At 30.0% G+C, this 23,213-nt stretch overlaps 1 protein-coding gene across 1 annotated transcript in view; it reads left to right on the forward strand.

The window, feature by feature from the left end:
* The window catches only part of LOC123297786 (S phase cyclin A-associated protein in the endoplasmic reticulum), a 101,473-nt gene that overhangs the window by 6,870 nt on the left and 71,390 nt on the right, over positions 1–23,213 (forward strand). The window contains exon 8 of the mRNA XM_044879569.1: positions 11,880–12,004. Coding sequence (XP_044735504.1) covers positions 11,880–12,004 — 125 coding nt within the window. The remainder of the gene's footprint in view (positions 1–11,879; positions 12,005–23,213) is intronic.

The raw sequence follows: 23,213 nt of genomic DNA on the forward strand, positions 1-23,213 counted from the left end.
AAATTATTTGCATTTTTTTAACATGCAAGACACTTTTGATATATTATCATAAGGAAAGTATTAGCTGATTTCTGTTACGCTTTCTTTAGCATAACCGAAGTTTTTAAAAGTTTGAATTCACTACTAGATGTCACTACTCTTTCAGTATGGTGTACCATTATATTAAGTTTTTCGATTATGAATATAGATGTCAATACTAGTATCGTTTTTTACGTTTATTAAGCAAATTTAAAAACAGTAGAAGAAATATCCTCGTAAATTTTTAATTTACAATAAAGTTCATTGGCAATTATTTTACCTGAACTTCGTTGAAAAAAGAATGTAAAACTGTGAGTCAAGGGTATGTAAAACTGTGAGTCTTGAATATTGACTACAGAAATTTTTACAATTTTTTTTTTTCAACGGATCGTTTTAAATCGTGTTTTAGAACCGTAAGTAAAGGTTTTCGGTATAAAATAATATGTAAAGTTATATAATTATCCGGCAATGAATATCGAATTATATGGTAATCTCGTAAATTAACCATCCCATACAATCTTACTTCTAATATAGTAATTGTATCCCTCCTAGCTAATCAGCTAAACGAAAATATTTAAAACTAAACGCCGAATTTTTGGGTCTTCTTAGTTATGACTGCGTCATTTATATTTTGAAAGCAAACGTATAAACATATATTTGTTATAATTTATTCTTTATTTATGTCCAAGGCACCCATACATTCTATTTTGAACAGAAATAACACGATAAAATTACACGGTATTCGGAAGTTGAACCTGGGTCCTACAGATATCCGATTTATTTGAGCAAGTCACGAAAATTACGCCGAGGAACCAAAAAATTTGCGAACCAAAAGCACTATATTATACTGAGATCTCCGATTCAAGTGTGATTCTAAGAATCTTATGGATGGCGTCCGCACTATGTGTTTATAAAACATGATTTAATTTTTAATTGTGTCATTCGAAATAATTTGTGGTATTTGTTGTGGCTGACTGGCATCAGTGATCCTAAAATATTGTATTCAAATCAAAATATGTCTTGTTTTGAAATATGTCTGTTATATGATATTTTATGAACAATGACAATAACACAATATTTATTTTTCCGATTTTGATAAATGATAAATATCTAGTCTAAAAAGATATAAAAGTCTTACAATATTATGTACAGTTACCAGCGAACCAAATGTTCCAATAGTAAAATTTATTGTGTACTTTGCGAGGCGCCTAATTCAGTGACGGTATTTAAAAATTTCTAAATTTGGTAAAAATACTGATTTTGATAGTTAATTTCTCATAAACCGTTCAGAGAATCGATATGAATTTTTCACAAAAGACGTATAAAAATATGACTAATTGATAAATAAAATTTCAAATTTTTAGGATCATTTTCATTTTTTCGGTATCGAAATACATTAACTGAACAGAGGAATGGAAATAGGGACAGTTCTGTTCAAAACGAGACGTATAGTTGATTACGTTAGCTATAACTGACTCTGATGAGAGTCGTACTTAACCCAGTTTAACTGTATTATTATGATTACAATGTTTCTTGATGTCACTTTGACAAGTTGATAAATATGAGACTTAACAAATAATGCATGTAGAATTGTGTGACAACGAAACATCTCATTTTGTTCGTCTATATTTTGTACGTTTTGTTGTGTGTGATCCTTTTGTATTTTGTTGTAATAACAACAGCTAATATATACATAGTACAATAAAACTTAATAAAATATCACGGTAAAATAGAAAAAATTAATGCATCTTTGAAATTTTCCACAGTTGCTTATTATTTTGTAAAAACTTCGTAAAAAAAAGTAGACTTCTCGAGGGCGTACCTTACCTCCATTTTTGGGAGTAGTTGGGGGTTTTAATCAGTTTTTTTTCAAATTATAAAAAACTATTCATTAAATAAAAAATAAGTTAAAAGTTAAATAAAAGTTCTAGCTGTATTTGTGCATTTTCCTTATTTTCGACTTTCTAGCTTCAAAATTGACCGAGATACAAGCCCGTGAACTGGAATTACCAAAGGCAGGGGTTCAAATGCTCTGTTAGGCCATAACAATAATAATAATAATAATAATAAGTCTTGATCCCAGTAAATGGGCAACGGCCTCTCCTTTCACAAATGTGAATGTAATCTCAATAAGGATAGAATGTTTAATGCGTTTCTCCACGTATGTCTGTCAGTAGCAATTCTATTTCTTTCAATATGTATTTCTACCGTAGTTTCTAAACTCATCCGACCATCTCTTACATTGTCTCCCACAATTTCTACTGTTGATTCTTGGTGTCCAGAATATAATCCGGTTTGCCCATCGATCGGTTTTTGATCGTAAAATGTGTCCTGTTTGGTCATAAAGTCCTGTTTGGTCCTGGGTGCATCGATCACTACATCATGATTTATATTGAGCGATTACTAAACCGTTTAGCCGATCTTCAGACATTGTCGATCTAAGGTTTGTTTTGAGACGACGCAAGGTTGCAAAGGAGATTGATGTCAATTTTCTAATGGAAAAATATTCTATTTTGAAATTTTCATATCTCGGTTAATTTTGAAGCTGGAAAGTCGACAAAAAATTAAAATGTGCACAAATACTTCAGGTAGAACTATTATGCGAATTTTTTTATTTACTTAATGCCTAGTTTTTTCTAATTTGTAAAAAAAAACTGATAAAATCCCCAACTACACTTTAAAAATGGGAGTTAGATACTCCCTTGAGAGGTTGTCTTTTTTTTACGACCTAATAAATAACTGTGGAAAATTTCAAAGATGTTTTAATTTTTACCTTTTCGATCTTTAGTTTAATTGTACTAACGCTACAACAGTACACAGTATATACAACACATATTCAACCAATTCATTTACTGTAACAAATATGTATAATATATACACAAATTGTGTTGGTCGATTGTATATGGTTGAATGACGGCCAACTATATAGAGGAGGTAAAGAGGGAATGCATTAGCGCGAAGCTTTTAGCCGGGCCGCGTTGGGCGGGTGTATATTGACTCCCTCTATCATACTAACTACTAGTATGACTACTATACTACTACTACTACTACCACTACTAGTATACAATATATACCACTAGAAGATTGATGCCTGCTCTCCACTACTCCACATAAATGTCATCTTGATAGATCCAGAACCGATTTATATATTGTATATAATGATATCATTTGTTTCATATGATTTATATTCATTGGAAGTCTCATTTAAGATTGGTAGATTTTAACAAATATCTTGTGATCATCAGAGTATCGTAATATAGTGATCATCAACTCCAACTTAGGTCTTATTATTCCCTTCACTAGGCGCCTTTTGTTATAAGATGCTTTTTATTGCAATAGGACTTTGTTTTTTCTTGTTTTGTGGGACTTGATACGTGGGAAATCCACGATATTTCAACAGAAAAAGACGGAGCTGGAAAGTTGACACTTCATAAAAGCACTTTCTTGACACTAACTCAACCTATATACAAATTTTCAACGCTCTAAGTCAACTTGGACTGTATAAGCGAGCCTTAAAAACGGCTAAAATCCATGTTATTTAAGCAGAAAAAGAGAGAAGGGGGTTGGAAAGTTGATAAATCCTAAAGAGTCTTCCTTGACTCTAACTCAACCTACATACAGACTTTCAACACTTTCGCTCACTTTAGAGGAGGTGCGCAAATTATTAGAAACGTCGAAAATAGCGCAGGTTTGCGAATAGACATCATCCCGTCGTTGTTTGCTATTTTGGATTTAGATGATTAATTGATTTCCCTCATTATCTCGGTTGTTTCAAGTGCGAGTCGAACTCGTTCAGAAGGTTTTTCTTACCATCTTACAATACCGGGTGCTTTTTAAATTAACATATGCCTGAAATTTGAAAAATAACTTTTTACTGATAAAAATGCTTCAAGTGAAAAGTGTTGGGTGAGTAGGCGCACATCTTACGCAGATATTAAACTTGACCTAAGTTTTCAAGCTCAAATAAGAGCACACTCTATTATGATAATAGATAGATGAACACTTTAAATTAGAAAGTTATAATTGATAAAAAAAGTAACATTTTTTATCCGAAACATTTTTCCACAAACCATTCAGTTTAGACAAAAACGTATCAAAATTGTTATTTTGTATAATTGTTTTTGCGAAATCTTGGCACTCTTCGAAAAAATTTTTCCAACAAAAGTGGTTCGTTTTTCTATAAAGACCACTACCCCCAATCAAAATAAATAAAGAAGAAAAATAAAATGTTTATTATACGGTTGACCTTCGATGTGTCGAATTTCAATAACTCTTTTTATTTCGAAACCCCATTTTGTCATGGTCTTCGTTCTCATTGGTGTGACTTTTTTTATGATTCGAGTATTTCAAAACAAAAAGGCTTGATCAGGGGAATTTTCTTCATTTTGAGAAGCTGTGAAAACTAAAAAACGAAATTATTCTACATTAACTATACTCAGACAGCCACGCTGAAACAGGATTACTGTGACAGTATAATATTACGAGCGTTGAAAAATATTTTCTGAATAATTTCATATCGCTGCTTCTGGCTGGTCTAAAAGCTACGATATAACTGCCTCTATAAGTTCATGCACAAAGTTTATTTCGCTTGCTTTGGCTGCGGTTTCCAATGAACTTTCTTGTGGAGTATTAGCTCTCTATTGTCTCAAAAGTATGTTTTAACTTCTATGGAAAATTTCACTCTCTAATGACGAAAACATTTCAATGAGATAATCCTTTTCATTTTTGAGATATTTTAGTTTGTATATTACATATTGATTTCTTTATTACATACTGGGGTTTATCTTTTGTCATGCCATACCAAAACTCTCTCGATTAGTTTTTTTCGAAAAGATAATAGAATACAGTGTTCTTTTTTGTCATCTGAAGTATTTTATGCCCGATGATTATAAACATAAAAATAAAGAGTATACTTTTGAATATATCTTAAGGAACTAAATATATGTATGTATGTACCAAGGAAAAGATAATAATGCTCCCATCATATCTCAGTCAGTTACTTTTGTCTTTTAGGTTTGTCGATTTCGTCTGCTTTCTTAAATCAAATTCTTAATACATTTTATATTTCATCCCCTTTTCTCACATCTTACAATCAACACCAACAATAATGGTTTTTGCGTTCATAACAAAGAGATTTTTATATTTATTGTGTGGTATAAAATATTATATAGAAACTTTTTCTTGGATCTTATGTATATGTCGTTAAATTATACAAGATGATTCATGGAAATATTACGAACAATCTTGGAACATTTGTTTAAAAAAATTACTTATTTTAAAAATTGCGTAAAGTAACGACTTATCAATTTTAGTCCTAGAAATAGCTATGAGAGGGATCAGAATCAATTGTAGCGGTACGGTCGTTACTGAGGATATACACACTCCCAAAGTTTTTCCAAATATCACGACACAAATAGAATGATTTTTCTTTATTGGTATTAAGACTTCCGGATAATTAAAGGTACCTGCAATTCCCATGTTTTAAAAATGTCAATCAATTTTAAGAAAAATGGCTCCAATATTCTGTAAAACACTCAAAGTTTTTTCAAAAATCAAGGGTTTCATGAAGGCAGGTAGACGGAATTTGGAGTAAAGTAGCAAATAGGTCCATCGCTAACTGTCTTCGTTTTACAACCATATCAAAAAAGCCTCTTCGGAGTTATTTTAATTTTGGAGGTTTTGTTCCTCTCTGATCTGGGTTACGAAATCGAATCTTGGTGAAAAACGGCAGAAAGACTGATATTTACCAAAAATGATTGAAGACAGGTGGATGAAATTTTCAGCAAAGTGCAAAGGAGTTATATCGGAAAAGCCCTTCCTCATACCCCTTCCTTGCAGTTAGATCGAATTTAGGAAATGCAGGCAACTCACAGATTTTCCCCGTGTATCTCTCGGACTATAACAATATAATACCATCCTTTTGCTTTAAAATTCGTTCTTAACAAGTGAAAACAAACAGTTGACTGAGGTAATTGTTGAAATAACACGCTTAGACAGTTTTGATTATGTAATCGTTTGTTTTTTTACGCCATGTAAGTAAAGAAAGATAGCCACTCTTAGATAGCACAACACACACATAACTGATAATCCCATTTAATACATACTATATAATTTGCACCTAATATGCGCTCTAACGGGTAAACAGTGACGTTTACAATAAAAATGTTTCAATCGAAAGTCTTTTTTTTTTATAAGGACCATTTTTTGCATTTAGACTTTTGTTCTATCTCTAAAGGCTTGCAAAATGGGTCCTACGGATCTAAGTTTCAATTGACCTATGTAGCTCATTTACGAACCCGACCTTAATATCTTTTTTCGTTTTAGAGTTATCGTGATGACAGACAGACAACCGAAAAGGGACTAATTAGGTGATTTTTTGAAAACCTATACCAAAATTTTGTTGGTAGCATCAATATTTTTAAGCGTTACAAACTTAGGACTAAACTTAATATACCTTGATATATTTCATAAATAAATGGTATAACTTTTATAGATGATGCTTATATGTAAATATCTTATTTTTAGTTTAAACACACGAGTAGATAAAATGTAAAATATTAAGAAAAAAAGATTGTCGAAATATGCATTTGCTTTAAATAAGCCAGTTAATATTCCGGTTATTTGATTTTTATGATGGGCCCCATATAAAATCTTTGAGTATGAGATAAGAATTTATGTACGAAAAGATATAAATTCGACCAGTTGAAATCAGAAATCGATGAAATGTATATAATATTGAAAATTATATGTATCGATGCTTTTTAGTATTTTTAACTTATCATATATATTTAAACAAATAAAGGGGATGTAAATATGGGCAATAATACCAATCTTTTTCACATGCAAATAATATAAGTTTCTTACTACAGTGGCTTTCAGACATACAGATATTTTGGCTGTAATAATTTTGGCTAACAAGAGGTCGAGTTGATATGGTTTTTCAAAAAGTTTTGGGAAGTTTTGAATGTTATTGTTAATTGTTGTTTCGGAAATCCGAAATGCCTTGATAATGAATATTCTCTAAATTCAATTGTATCAATTATATAATGTACTAGCTGTTACCCGCCCGCTTTGCTGGGCAACATCCCCACTTGCACCCCTCCCTCCACATTTCCTTGCGTTGGATAACAGTTTTGTAATGTACACGTCATGCTCTTTTATTTGATACCCCACTTAGGTATATTTGTAAATATTCGATATTTCTTTCCCACTTTCTCGCTACACCTTTCTACCCTCCGAAGGTTAAAAAAATTTCTAAATGTAATTTAAAACATTCTGATCAAGTTTTGAACTATTAAAAGCCATAATTGAAAAATATGAATTTTTTATTCATGAACACCCCCGCAACCCCCCTTGTGGGTGGAATTTCGTAAAATCCGTTCTTAGCTGACCTCTACTTGGCAAAAGGAATATTCCTGCCAAATTTCAAGTCTCTAGGTCTTATAGTTCCAGAGATATCGTGATGAGTGACTATCTATCTATCTATCTATCTATCTATCTATCTATATCTATAGAAAGTCTCCTATATATTTATAGATAAAGTTTGAATTTTTGTTATTTATATTGGATATTCAATCCGAAATTTTTGCAATCTTTCTATATCATTTTCCAATTCCCATTATGTAGATAATATAGGAAAAACTCGGCTTCTGTTCTATCTGTAACGATTTACAAGATGCGTCCTACGGATCCAAGACCCAATTGACCTATGTTGCGCATTTACGAACTCGACCTCACTTTTTATGTACTGAGCACACTGTAAAAATTTCAACTTGAGATCTGTTCTCGTTTTTGAGTTATCGTGATGACAGACGGACAGACGACAGACAGACAGACAGACAACCGGATATAGACTAATTAGGTGATTTTATGAACACCTATACCAATTTTGTTCATAGCATCAATATTTTTAAGCGTTACAAACTTGGGACTAAACTTACCTTAGTATACCTTGATATATTTCATATATATGGTATAAAAATTCTGTTTAAAAAGCAAAGTGCAAAAAATTACGAAAAATTCAGTTCTGAAGTTTGTCATATCATTTTAAATGAGTGATCCGTTAAGAAATTTCGAAACATACAATTTTCAAGCCGGATGTTGTATATTGGTGGAAATTGTTGAAATATAGTGTGGCGTTGATTTTCGTCTTATGTAGTATATATATTGTGGGTGATTAAATTTTAAATAATAAATCTTTCAGGCGAGACGCCTGTGTTGCTAAAATTAAGTGACTAACGCATGCGCAATTTGTCAAACACTTTTAGTTGTATGTTGATATAAATGGCGAACAAATACAAAAATTCAACTATAAACCTATTCTACTACAAATTGACGAATAGGGCGATTCTTAATAGTTTGCCTAGAATCAGAGATGGTGAGAGATATCGAAAAAAATTATTAGAAAAAGTTGATTGAACTTTTGTTCGAAGGAAGTTAGAATTTTTTTTCGGAGGAAATTAAAATTTTTGTTTTGTTCCCATAAAAATCGTATTGTTCCAAAGAATTTCAACCTTTTTTCTTTTATCCGGCTTCATTCTTAGATTAATAATCGACCTTCTTTACGACGTTAAATGCTGTATTAATCGTGAAAAATGTGTTTTTTGTCACTACATATTTCGTAAGGATATATTTCGAAAATAGAGTTTTATAATATTTAATACAATATAACCTTTTTTCATAAGTTCATTCACTACATTCCTTCGAAGATTGTTTATTGAAATTGACGGCTTGTATGACACAAATATAGAATATTATGAATTAAATATAAATAATACATTTTGAATATATAAAGTGTATATATTTGTAATACCTATTTAATAGCATATGTCGTCATATGGAATATTCATACTATCTGCTGATTAATAATTATTCTGACATATATAAACACATATACTATAATTATCTAAATAATTTTCTTAAATATCCAATATCATACGTTCTCTGTGCAAAAATTTTGTTGAATTTTTAGCAAAGATTAGAAGCCATAATAATTATATAAGATCAGCGTAATTGATTGGTTGGTTAGCTAGTTGATTATAGTAATTGTCCGATTGAGACTCGTTTGAATTGTGATACCTACTTTTCGGCGACTATTCTAGCTCCATTTATTTCAAAGGCTGAGTGCATATTCTTCAGACGTAAGATACATGATATCAGTCCAAAACTGTGTAATTTAATTATTATTTTGACGGTGATAATCTAATGAGCAACTCAAGATATACTGTATACCAAACCAACCGAGTTTCTTTCTATGGTACTATGTGTCCGAATTTCAGTAAACCTTTTTTACGAATTAATAGTGATTATCTATCGATATATATAAAAGAAGAAATTGGCTGACTGACTGTTCGATCAATGTTTAGATGAAACCGCCGGGTCTAGGAGCATGAAATATTACACAAACGTTCCTTAAAGACGCAAGTGTGCACTAACAAGGGAATTTTGGAAATTTATCCCCTAAGGGGTTAAAATGAGAGTTGAAAGTTTGCATGTAACTTCATCAATTTTGAATGAAATATGTGTTCATGGCTTAAAACAAAAGTATGACTATTTTCAAAAAATTCATTCTTCAAGAGGCTAATATAGGGGATGAAATTTATATGAAGCGTTGTCATTTTTGAAGTTAGAAATGTACAAATTTATGTATGTGCTCGAGGTTTAGAACAAAAAAGTTTATTGTATCACTTTTTTTGTCATTCTTAAAGGAGCAGGCCCCGTTATTTTCCTAGGGGATGGAAGTACAGTTGATATTTAGTAGGCGTGCTAAACAAAGACAAGATGGTTGAAGGATAGCATGTGGGTCTTTAAAGTTGGCATTGCCTATATTGCGAAAGGTATACAGCGAAGATAAGTGAGGTAAAAGTAGATTCTCTAAATGAATCAATGATTCATTAAATGTATCATTTATGAAATCCATTTAAATGAATTGTTATCACGAGCGAAGCCATGAACAATGATAAATAAAATTGAAAAGGGAATAAAATGATTATCTAAAGATACATTTGCAAATGCATTTTCGGTCTAATGAAACTGGGAATTTGGACTCGCCAACTGGCGATAGTAATTTGTACTTATTAAAACAGGAAGTGGACCCGTTTTCAGTAGTTCCAAATTAGATTACCAGGTTACTTAACATTTGTCAATAGTTATTTAGTCAAATTTTTTGCAAATGGTTCAAATATAAGCGCTTTCAAGATGGACGTCGCAGTACCAAACAACCTGTATTATAAAATGCTTCGGATTCTTTGCCACCAGGCTGATTTGCATTGGATTGTATGCTAGATTGTACGGTTAATTTTTCAAGGGGTTTATATTAAGTAATAATGATAATATTAATAATAATAATAAATAATTTATGTATAATTTACGTTTACATATTCTATATATTATGTATTGAATATTTTATGTTTATGTAGTACTGAATTATGTTTACTTGCTTTTCAAACCACCATATCATACACATTATATGAGTTGATAATGTAATGTATGTGTACATGTTATTTTGTTTGATATTTATATTTGAAATATGAATTAAGAAGTAATATTTTATTATTATTAATATTATTATTATTATTATTGAAATCTTATGTCTTAATAATATTTCCGTATTCCATACATATTTATTACTAATGTCTTTTACAAATACCAAATACATAATCAGGAATTCAATTAGAAAAGGTGCTAGGCTTTAAACTAGCGCCAATAATTTTTATCAACAATTCGTATAAACATAGAGAAAAATTGAATTTTAGCAAAATTTTAGTAACCAAATTTTTACTTATAAATATCTTATCTTTTTGAGTCCATTCAAAATTATTAAGGTTAGATTTGGGTTAACGATACACACATTTTTCCGTTTACGAGTTATATTTTTTTTATTCCTCTTCACCCACTAAATAATAATTTTTCATACGCAACTTTTCCTGGGTCCTATACTATTAAGATATTTAAATAATTGCCATTCAATTTGACAATTACTGACTGAGTTAATTGTTGAAATACCATGTATAGACAGTGTTGATTACACTGTCACATTAAACATGCATACATGTCACACATACATAACTGATATTCCCATATAACACATACTATATAATTTGCGCCTAATTTGCGCTCTCACGGGTAAACAGTGGTGTTTACGAAAAAATGTTTCAAACTAAAGTTGTTTATTTTTTTATAAGAAACATTTTTTACATTTAATCTTTTATTCCATCTCTAACGGTTTACAAGATGGACCCAATACCCTATCTCCTACGGACCCAAGACCCAATTGACCAATGTTACCCAATTACGACCTCACTTTTTATGTCCTGAACACGTTATAAAAATTTCAGCTTGATATCATTTTTCGTTTTTGAGTTATCGTGATGACAGATGGACGACCGAAAATGGACTAATTAGGTGATTTTATGAACAACTATACCAAAATTTTGTTCGTAGCATCAATATTTTAAAGCGTTAAAAACTTGGGACTAAACTTAGTATACCTTTGAAGGTGGAAGTTGGGTCAAATTTAACTTGCAATTTTATTGCAGACACAAGTGAAACTAAATAAAAACTTGTTAAAAGAGTTCATGCAACTAGATTCTATTCAGTATTCATCCATCTAATATATTTTCTTGATTTCATTTTCTGAAAAAAACTTGAAGACCTTGTAAATGTACTTCCTTATTCAGTTTTCTTTATACATAAATAACATATTTGAATATGGCTATTAATTTTATCAATTTGGACAAATGTGGACATTATATTGAATTTTATGATCAATTTAAATAAATTGATTTCTTTTTTTCAATTTTTCCCCGTCGTATATTTCGATGTATAGATATTTATAAGAAATATATTTTATTCTTTTTAAGGGTTTGGCAAACGACGATCAGTTACCATCAGAACCTTTGGCCACGGCAACGATGCAACTTTTAGCAACCATTTTACAAAATGTCCCTAGTGATACGCCTACAGGACGTGTACAAGATGTTGTAAGGTATGTAAAAAAAAATAATTTTTTGTTGATTTAAATTAAAATTGTAACAGATTTTTAAATTTAATTTTTTAAGATTTAATCTTTTTAAGATTAAAATATCCTTTGAAATATTATGTTAGCTTAGTAGACGATGAATATAATTAATTGTACATAATTAGCTATAATATCAATATTTGAAATCAATTTAAATCTATGGATACAGACACGGATACAGAATGAAAGAGTTATATACTTCGCGCAAAACTAGTTATTATTTGTCCTGAGAAGAGACTATTGTGCTCTCTGGCGTTAAGGAAAAAAGTTGTTGTTAAAGCAATTTCTAAAATTTCACTCATTAAATAATTAAAACTTGAATTTTCTCTTTAAATTTAATGTTAAACATTTCCATTGATTTTGTAGAAAAATTTCAAATTATAACCGTACAAATTTTACAACCGATAATCGGGTTTTGAATAATAGATAATAATCAATTTTTGTATTTTATATAAATTTTTTTTCAAAAATAATATTAAACTTCGCCAAGAAAATTTTTTTAAAAGTTATATATAATTAAATATAAGTTTATTTAAATCATTAAAATAAACAAAAGAATTCACAGATTATAAACGTTATTTAGGCATAGTGTGCTATGTTCGTAACGTAAAAATGTTAAAATACAAAAGCCTAACTAATAAATACATACGTGACTAAAATTTTATTTCTTCTTGGTTTTTATTTTTCAAAACTGTATGTTTTTTTTTGAATTGTTATAAAAAAAATAAAAATATTGTCGTTATAAACAAATATGCTATCTTTCCATTTTTGTAAATACAAATTTTTGTCATATAACTCAATGAACGATGACGTCTCATTACATTAATAGTACATCGAATTCAATACTGCAAAGAAATTTGGTTGTGTAATTTCGATATAGAACTATCGTTCTTCTGTCTGTAGTTCTCTGGGACACTCTGCATAATTCCAGGTGTCATTTAACGGTACCTAAAATAATACAAAAACAATGGCTGGGTTGGAAAATCAGTAATTAGACAAACATTTTTGTGTTTCTTTTTCGAGTAGAGTATATAGCGGTTAAATTTAAACACAAAACGCACCACGGTTTTGCATCTAGTTGTTAAATTAATGATATTTGATTTTTTGAGTGTTTCTAATAAAAGTGGGTTTTAATTTTAAATATAAATAATAAATAATTATTAATAATCAAAATAACGGATGTTTCAAACAAATATAAACAGGATTTGTTATTTGCAAACGATTGCTTGATCGGGTGTGGTCTATAAAAATTAAATTTCTATTGAAAATTGAAAATAATAATTCAATTACATTTTGTTTACATATAAAATTGATTGAATATTTTATTAATAAAATACTATAATAATATTATTAATAACAATAATTTATTTAAAATGTTAAATATTTTTGCTTGTACGTATAAATTCTATAAAACATATCTAATCTATTAAGGATGTATGAGCATGGTAGTGGGGGCACAAATTTAAAAATAGATATTTTCAATTTTGATGATAAATTTATATTATTACTTGACGATATAAGACGAAAAGTAAGAATAAAATTTTTCGATATCTGGCTTAATTTTCAAAATATCGAAAATTGAAAATTTTGTTTAATTATTTAGCTTTCGATATTTCGAAAACCAAGACACATATCGAAAAATTTTATTCTTATTTTTCGTCTACATTCATGAAGTTATAACAAAATTCATCATCAAAGTTGAAAATAAGATAAAATAATTTCAACCCTTAATCTACCCTGCTCTTACATCCCTTATATGGACGGTGACACTTAGTTTTTTTCTTTTCTAATTCATTGCTAATATGTTTACTTTCTATTAAAAAGTTTTTTTTAAATTTGTTTTCATTCATTCCAAATGAAAATTATCAAAAACTTCCAAAATATGTCGTTTTTTGAGATTCCACCATAAGAGCCAATGTATTTTATATCGATTTTTAATGACTCTTTTCTTAAAAATTTGCACGGATACCTAAGCTGAAATTTTAACCACATATTCTTTGAGTAAAAGACTACCTACAAACAAATTTTGAGCCTTTAAATCAAACATTGTTGTCATGCTCATACATCCTTAATAGTAATAGTCCGAATAGTTTTTATATTATAATAAGATTGTATAATATAATACAACCAACGTAATCAATGTATAATTGAATCAATTGTTTGAGTATTTATTATTACTTGTAGGCAAATGAAATGTTAGGTAAGGTGGTGTATAATGTTTAAGAAATTATAAAATAATACTTGTATGATTCGCAACATGGTTATGGTTGGGAGTTTTAAAGACAAGTAGTAGATTTTGTATAAACATTGATCACAGATGTCTACAAGAGTTTTAGATCGTTAATTCGATTATTATTTGCTAAAGTTAATTATTACGTTATGCGAGATTTAATTCGATAAATTAATATCGATACCAGGATTTTCGTAATCATGTAATTTTGGGTCAAACTTTTCCAATATTTTATCAATTTTAACGTATCTTTAATTAATTTCAAAAATGCTATATCGTTGTTTCCACAATTGGTATACGGGCTAATATAAGCTAGTAACTACTACGAAAAATAAAAATAAGACCCAAAATTAGTGGGTTGTTAAAAAAAAATTCAATACGATAAAATTTGGCTCAAATATCCAAAACAGATTTATTAAAAATCTCTAAAATTATCAGTGTTTCTCTACTATATTATGCGTGTGTTATACATACAAACCTTTCTCTTGAATCACTCTATTTATTAAGAAACCGTATCAAAATCCGTTTCGTAGCTTTAAAGATCTAAGCATACATAGCGACAGACAGACCGCGGGAAGCGACTGTTTTATACTATTTAGTGATATACATCTGTGGTATATTTTTATGCACACTAAATGGTAATCATACACTAGGTATTGTTTTATGATTGATGGTAGTATCATGAAATTATTATTTTCAATATTTTTCGTAAGCGAAGAATGTAAACTTTAAATATTTGTTTAAGAATATTATTGTGTACGTATTTTACTACTTCGTATAATAAATATTAATGGGTGAAGTATTTCGGTACATAACTATACCTGACTGAGTAACTAAAGCCGAACACACACGGTACTTTTTTCTTAGCTTGGTAATATTACACGATCGAATACTTAGGTCTAAAATAATTAACATCTATTGGGATTTATAAATTAGCGGCTTTTTACATGATACTTATGGTGCAATTTTTACGATTCTTTCGCCCTTTACGGTAAATATTGCGAAAATGGGAATCTTTTGTGGAATGATCATGAAATGGGATAAAAGTCGACTTAGACAAAACAAGTCAAACTAAACAATTGTTAATTACATAATTCCATTTATCCAAATTATGTACTTAGAAACGGTGCCTAAACTACGAATATTACTGGTATACTGTTTAAACACGATTTTCAATGTTGAGAAAAAAAACTAGTAACGATACCAAAGCCAATGCCTACTCAAAGTCGGATTGAATAAATTATGCCAGAGCCACGTTAACTTTTCCAAATCGAGTTGATTACAATAATTTTCCTCTAGGTTGTTTTTTTGTGGACATTTTTTTCCCAGGAATATCTAAAAACTGCAAAATAAAGTACCTCTCAAAATGATTCTGAAACCTTGAAAATGTGTTGGATTTCCAATTTTATCGTTTGTTTTCTCAAGTATTAATATTGTAAACATTATAATTTATTGATGAATTATAATATTTTTGAGTCAAGTTGGATAATGTTTTATTACAGCTACTTATTTTTTGTGTTACTAATTAGCAACCCAAATTAGTAATCCCTGTTTGGGCATCGTAACCCAAGAAACATACCGTGTACGTTAGGCTCAACTAAATATTAGTAGTGAGCAAGAAGATGGTAATCATCTTATAAAGAAACATAGACAACTGAAGAGTTATGTTTGTAAAATACAGAGATTAATGCTTTAATTAGTTGGTAGTGTTTGTTTGAGAAAAGAATACGTACATGTCTTTTTAAAGATCTTGTAGTATGTATGATGAAATTCAATCGATGGGTTGTTTTTATCATGGTCGGGGAGGGTTGTTATTTCTAGTACAGAAATTAATATTCTAAGGTAAACAATGTGATTTATAAATTCCAAATCATAACATCGTAACTTTGGTTTAGGCTTCAGCAAGGATTTGCAAAAAATTTTAGGTTAATGTAATGGTGCCGATTTTGAAAATCTCCAGTTTTACATATTTCCGCGGTTTCAAAGCCTTATTTTCCGAATCAAACCTTTTCAATGTGATGTCTGCATGTGTGTGTGTACGTATGTGCGTATGTTCGTATGTTCGTTTAGATACTTTCGCCTCGATTATCTCGCGAACCAATTATGCCATTAACACGTGACTGGGCTTATTCGACGCGTATTTAAGAACTGAAAGAGTTTTCAGCAGAATAAGTTGAGCCATTTATGAATGGTAATAAAAAAAAAAAAAAAAAAAATGGAAAAAAAAGAATAATCAGAATCTGGAAAGTAGACAAAACAAATCATTTATTTATGGAGATAATGATCGTTCCAGCTGCAGTACATGTTCGAAAAATAATCTATAAAGGCTAACAAGACCTTTTTTTAAATGTTTTTTCCCTCTCTGGGAAGTTAGTCGTGTTGACTACAGGGGTCGCTCTCGCGCGACTTCAGTACCATACGGACTATGTACTGCCAATTTTTTATTTAGAAATTAGATGTGGTTCATTAGATATGGTTGAGACTTGGGCAAGAACCGGAATACCAAGACTTAAAGAAGGGCAAAACTAAGGTTGAAAGCTTCGTCTAGTAAGGTAGCTCAACCTCGAATTCATCATCTAGCTTGGAATTTTCCTAGAGGATCCGAGTTCAAGTCCAGACTTCTTAAGACGTTATTGTAACGATTGTAGCAGGTTTCAGCTACAGTTAATAAATAATAATTAATAAATAAAATGAATGTTGTTAAGTCGTAAGTAAAGAGTGCTTGTTGCTTGGATATTCACAACGATAATATACGAGTACATATATGTTTAGTTAGCGTAACACGGAATGTTGTACGTTGTTCACATCCTTGAATAAACAATATTTTGAAGAGAAGAAAACGACAACATCTTTCAAGTAATATATTTCTACATACATTTCATTGAATTCTTATGTTGCCGCTATCTATATGCACTATACTGTCTGTGTACCATTATCTCTGTATATATTATAAATGCGAAAGTAAGCATGTTTGTTTGTTTGTTACGCTTTCACGCTAAAACTAGCGAATGGTTGTTATTGAAATAAATACCACGATACTCGAAATAAAATTTTATTTCGAGTATCGTGGTATTTATTTGAATAACTATGTCTCAACTCCAAGTCAACAAGAATTCATCCTTATAGCGAATGGTTTTTAATGAAGCTGTACAGCAATATAGCTCATACTTCAGAATAACACATGAGATATAATCTGTAAAGATATATTAATAAAAGAAAAATTAATTTAATTTGACATTACCATAAATTACAGATTTCTGTAAAATTTTTTAATTTGACATTACCATAAATTACAGATTTCTGTAAAAATATTTCACGGCCATCTTACATTTAAAAAATTATACATTTAAAAAAATAGAAAACCATACATATATTTTACCTGTGTAAAACAATCCTTATCATTATTTCGAGTGTTATAGAAAGGGGATAAGAGAGAGCAATCTTTATCAATCTTTACTTTTAATCCCAGCGAAGCGGGTGGGTATCACTCTAGTACATAATAGTAGTCATGATAATAAACGACAACCGTACTCCAAGTTGGCTGTAACGTCCTTCAAGGTAATGGGAACTGTGGATGTTTACTGTATATACAGTTACTTACCTTAATCTTCATGATTTAGAATTGTCAATAAATAGCATGGCAATAGGAGTATGCACTTAAACTTCACAAGGTTCAAAAGCAACAAAATAATTAATTTTTATAATCAGTTTTGGTTTTATTCGAAAGATTATTTAATAACATTATAAAATTACAAGTAACAACTTGCTACCTTAATAAAGTTTTGCGTAATTTGTTAAAGATCACAAAATGGAACATGCGAACTCTTACACATACAGGTGTATAGAATACGAAAGGGGGTCGATAAGAGTGCGCTTATATTAATCTACACATAAATCACAAATAAATCCACCAACCCTATATGTGCGGTAAATATCTCATGCCACCAAGTTTTACATCCCTAACACTCAATCCAGTCTTCTCCATTTCTAGCATGAATAGAACTGAAAAACGTTATATTGGGAAGTGTTTTAACGATTTACTTGGAAATTGCAATGAAATAATTGAAGTTTTCCCGCAGGTTTCAAGGAATTCCGTCCTGAAGTGCCTTAGAATTTGTATAGAGGAGTCAGCTTCACTTTGTAAACACATAGCATAAGACAAACGTATACGAGTACCCGCGTACTCCTATACACCTGCGCACTGCGCCATCTTACACCGCAGAGTATGTAAACACTTTTGCTGCTGCCGTCTAGTGGTGAGAAGCAGAACTTTCTACATTTACAATAAAAAATTTATAAACCGATCATACGAAAACAATAATCGAAGTATGGCCCCAATTTAGTAGAATTACATACTAATTAATACTAAGTAATAGAGCAAAATTAAATATTTTGAATTTTGATGACGTCATCAAGTTCAAAAATTCGATTTTTTTAAATAACACAGGCAAATTTGATCCGATCTTATTGGAATTTTTTTTGAAACCCACTAATTTTGGGTCATTCTTTTCAGCTGTGATGTCAGTTTTTCGCAAGTTATCACTTATGTGCTTAATTTCGAAACCTGATCTCAACATTCTTGAAACCTATTAGTGCTAGGTTAATTTTGACCACAAATTTGAAAAGTATGGCCCAAATTTAGTAGAATTACATACTTGGCTTGTCAAAATTGGATAAAATTTCGATGTAATAGAGCATAATTAAATATTTTGAATTTTGATGACGTCATCAAGTTAAAAAATTCGATTTTTTTAAATAACACAGGCAATTTTGATCCGATTTTATTGGAATTTTTTTTGAAACCCACTAATTTTGGGTCATTCTTTTCAGCTGTGATGTTAGTTTTTCGCTAGTTATTACTTATGTGCTTAATTCCGGGACCAGACCTCCACATTCTTGAAATTTAATAGAGCTAGGTTATTTTTGATCATAAATTTGAAAAATATGACCTAAATTTAGTAGGATTACATACTTGGTTTATCAAAATTGGATAAAATTTCGATTTAATAGAGCAAAATTAAATATTTTAAATTTTGATGACGTCATCAAGTTCAAAAATTCGGTTTTTATTAAAGTTTGAAATAATTTAATATTTTTGATTTTCAAAATCACCTTTTTTCAGTTACACATTAAGCCCTTTAGTCAAAGGGTGTCCCACCCCAGCACAGCCACTTTAACCTAACTTATTCCAAGAAACTAACACTATTTACAATTTATGTACATAACTTCGATTTGCATCGACCTGTTCAAGTTATTTTCCACCATCCCTTATCTATCATACTCAGTGTACGTGAAAATAGTTAAAATAATCTTAGAGATGTTGATGTGAAGATGCACCCATCACATAACATCATGTCGTAAATAAGCTTTGCTAATCCACGTGTACTAAGTTTTAATAGAAAATCTTAACCAAAGTAACTGTACCAACCTACCTACATCTTCAATATAATATTTGTGAGTGTTTTCTTCATAGAAAATGTGGGATCAAACTGTTAATTGAAATTTGTTCTAGTTGTAGAGGGTAGGGTAACGTACAAAATGATAAATATTTTCTTGTTTACTGTTTTCTTTTTTTTTAAATATTGAGTAAATTTAAGGTGTGTTGATAGGTTATCGTGTACAGTATGAATTAATAAATAATATCTGGATGACCGAGCTTTGCTCGGTTATTCGCCAATAGATGTCAGCAAGAGTCATATTTTTCACTTTAGACTACTCAAACGCCTCCTTTTTGTTATGTTATAATTTGCATTGTATTTCATTAACTACGTTATACACCAATAGATGTCTGATGAATTTTTCATGAAAAGACGGATAAAACGACATTTCTGATAAATGAAACCTAGCTAGATCGACTTATCGCCCCAAAAAACCCCTACATACTCATTTTCATGAAAATCGTTGGAGCCATTTCCAAGATCGTTGATATATATATATATATATATACAAGAATTGCTCGTTTAAATATATAAGATTTTCTGTTCGGAAGATAATTTCATTTGTTATATTATGTATATGAAATATACCAAGGTATACTAAGTTTAGTCCCAAGTTTGTAACGCTTAAAAATATTGATACTATTAACAAAATTTTGGTATAGGTGTTCATAAAATCACCTAATTAGTCCATTTCCGGTTGTCTGTTTGTCGTCTGTCTGTCCGTTTGTCATCACGATTACTCAAAAACGAAAAGAGATATCAAGCTGAAATTTTTATAGCGTGCTATGGGCATAAAAAGTGATGTCGAGTTCGTAAACGAGCAACATAGGTCAATTAGGTCTTGGGTTCGTACGAACCATCTTGTAAACCGTTAGAGATAGAACAAAAATTTAAATGTAAAAAATGTTTCCATAACTGACTTTTTTATAAATCAAACAATTCCTCTTTTCTCATTCAAAATTAGGATTTTCGCTTTCAATGCACCTAGAATTCGAAAATTCAAAAATATCTTTGCCCGGTTTCATACAAGTATATAACTCTTGGCGTCCAGAGTAAATGACTATGATTTAGGTTAAAACAATCAGTTTCGATGATTTTTAAGAAGGGGACAAACCTAGTACCATCCCGAATTACTATCCAGTTTATTTTCCTTCAAGAAAATTATTTAATGAATTCTTGTCCTTCTGACATAAAATTGTTCAGAGATTTTTCCAAAACTATAAAATATTGAATGATGCAAATTTGTCGGTAGCTTCGTATAGTTGGTATAATTTCATAAAATGTTTCCCATAAGTCACAAGATATTATGTAAAACATCCTATACTATATAGTATACACTTAAAATGTTGTCATCTAAGGAATTAAATCTTAGAATTTGTTTGCTAAACAAGACGTATACATAAATAATATTTTGTAAGGTTAATTAAAAAATATTTATTTTAAGTTTATGTCAGAAATGTGTGTCATTTATATTTTAAAATGTTGCTTTTTATTCAAAATGGCATAATATCGGATGTGCTTTTGGTGGCACGTTTCTGGATTTTCTTGGATTTTAAAATGTATTTTTTTATTTTGAGATGATGAGAAATTTTTCTAAAATAGTACCTTTTTGTTTTTCCGCAAAATGACTATACGAGAAGCTTTTCGATGCATTTTAAAATTTTCAGTAGGCATTCTTCATACAATTGCACTTATTCTTTTCAAATATTATTTAATATTTATGTTCAAAATAATAAATTGGTTGAATGATTATCAAATATAAAAAAAAGGAAATTGGAATATTTTTTAAAGCGCTTTTAATTAGATAAAAATATCTATTTGTTAGGCATTTTAATCCCTCTGTTTTAGTTCGAAATTTTGGATCTACTCCTGGGAGCAAAACTGATGGAGAAGCGGCAGGCTTTTTCCGTGCGCCGTCTGGCTTTGACAGGGTCCTATAGATTTATCTACTTATAATAACTATTATTATTTTGTGTCAATCTGAATTGCGTATCAGGATTTAGGGAAAATACTGATGAATAATTGGGGTGTATTAAATTGCTAACTTGTGTCGCCCGTCGACACGATAACTAAAAAACGGTAAGAGATATATAAAGCTGTTTATATAGCGTACTCAGGACGTAAATAGTGAGTTTGAGCTCGTAAATGAGCAACATAAGTCAATTGGGACTTAGGTCCGTAGGACCCATCATGCAAACCATAAAAGATAGAACAAAAATTTAAATATAAAAAATGTTTCTTATAAACAAATAAGTTGTTCATAATAAAATAAATAACTTTTGTTTGACATATTTTTTAGTAAACACTACCTGTTTACACGTGTGGGCTCAAATTAAGACAAGATTATAAAAGATTTCCATTCTCATTATAAATGATTCTCCAAAATTATAAAAGATTCGGAGTTGAAACTTTGCAGATAGCTTCAACTAGTTTTATTGTGAAAGATTCTCAAAAAACAAAAACAAATTCTGGAAAATACTTTCGAAAATTTAGAAATTTTCGAAAACCAAGTTGTGTTGGTTCTTACTCTTCTATCTAACAAGCACTAATATTCAACGCTATCTATACAGGCTATTTAAACAATTAACTCAATTCAATCAATCAAGTCAATTTTTTCACTTGTTTTTTACGTATATTGTGTTGATAATTTAACTTTCAAAATTGTCGATATTTTCTAATAGGCTAATTTTGTAGTAATTCGTATCTTGCATACATGTTTGCATTTTTCATATTTCCATAACGTTCAGTTCAGATAAAAATAAAATAAATCGATACGTTTAATGATAGATAATATTCCCTTGTATATTATTGTAAAAAGGACTACTTTTAATACGAACTGAATGAATCATGTGATGTAAACAATCTGTACAAACAAAGACCTTTATAAAAATAAATACCCATCTCAGATTTAAGAAACATATCCAATTTCTTTATGTGACTTGGTTTTCACTATGAAATATATACAAACATGAGAAACCAAATGTTATGTGTACCACAAAACATACAGAACAGTATTATTTTATGTATGTACATTGTACACTGTTTTAAAGGTGGATTTCGTTTACACCTAAAATTTATAAATTCATTATACAGGACTATTCAAAATTGTAAAGTTTTGTGTGATGAAAATTTAAATTTAAATTGTGTCCCACCATTATTATGTATGAGACCCATTGATGATCATCGTGTAAATACAAAGCCTTGAGTACAATTTTAATTGGATTGTGTAAAATTGAGAAATTTATACGATGTTTATGAACTGTTCCAAAAGTATACATCAATCCATACTATCCATACTAATATTATAAATGCGAAAGTAACTCTGTCTGTCTGTCTGTCTGTTACTTTTTCACGCCTAAACGGCTGAACGGATTTTGATGAAATTTGGTATGGTGATAGATGATAACCTAGAAATGGTCATAGGCTATAAATAATCACGCCATCGTTCTTAGGGGGTAGGCAGTAGGCAGATAACTAAATTGAGTTAGTGATTTTTAGTCGTTTTTGT

Source organism: Chrysoperla carnea, chromosome 4, assembly GCF_905475395.1.
Source record: "Chrysoperla carnea chromosome 4, inChrCarn1.1, whole genome shotgun sequence".
Lineage (NCBI taxonomy): Eukaryota > Metazoa > Arthropoda > Insecta > Neuroptera > Chrysopidae > Chrysoperla > Chrysoperla carnea.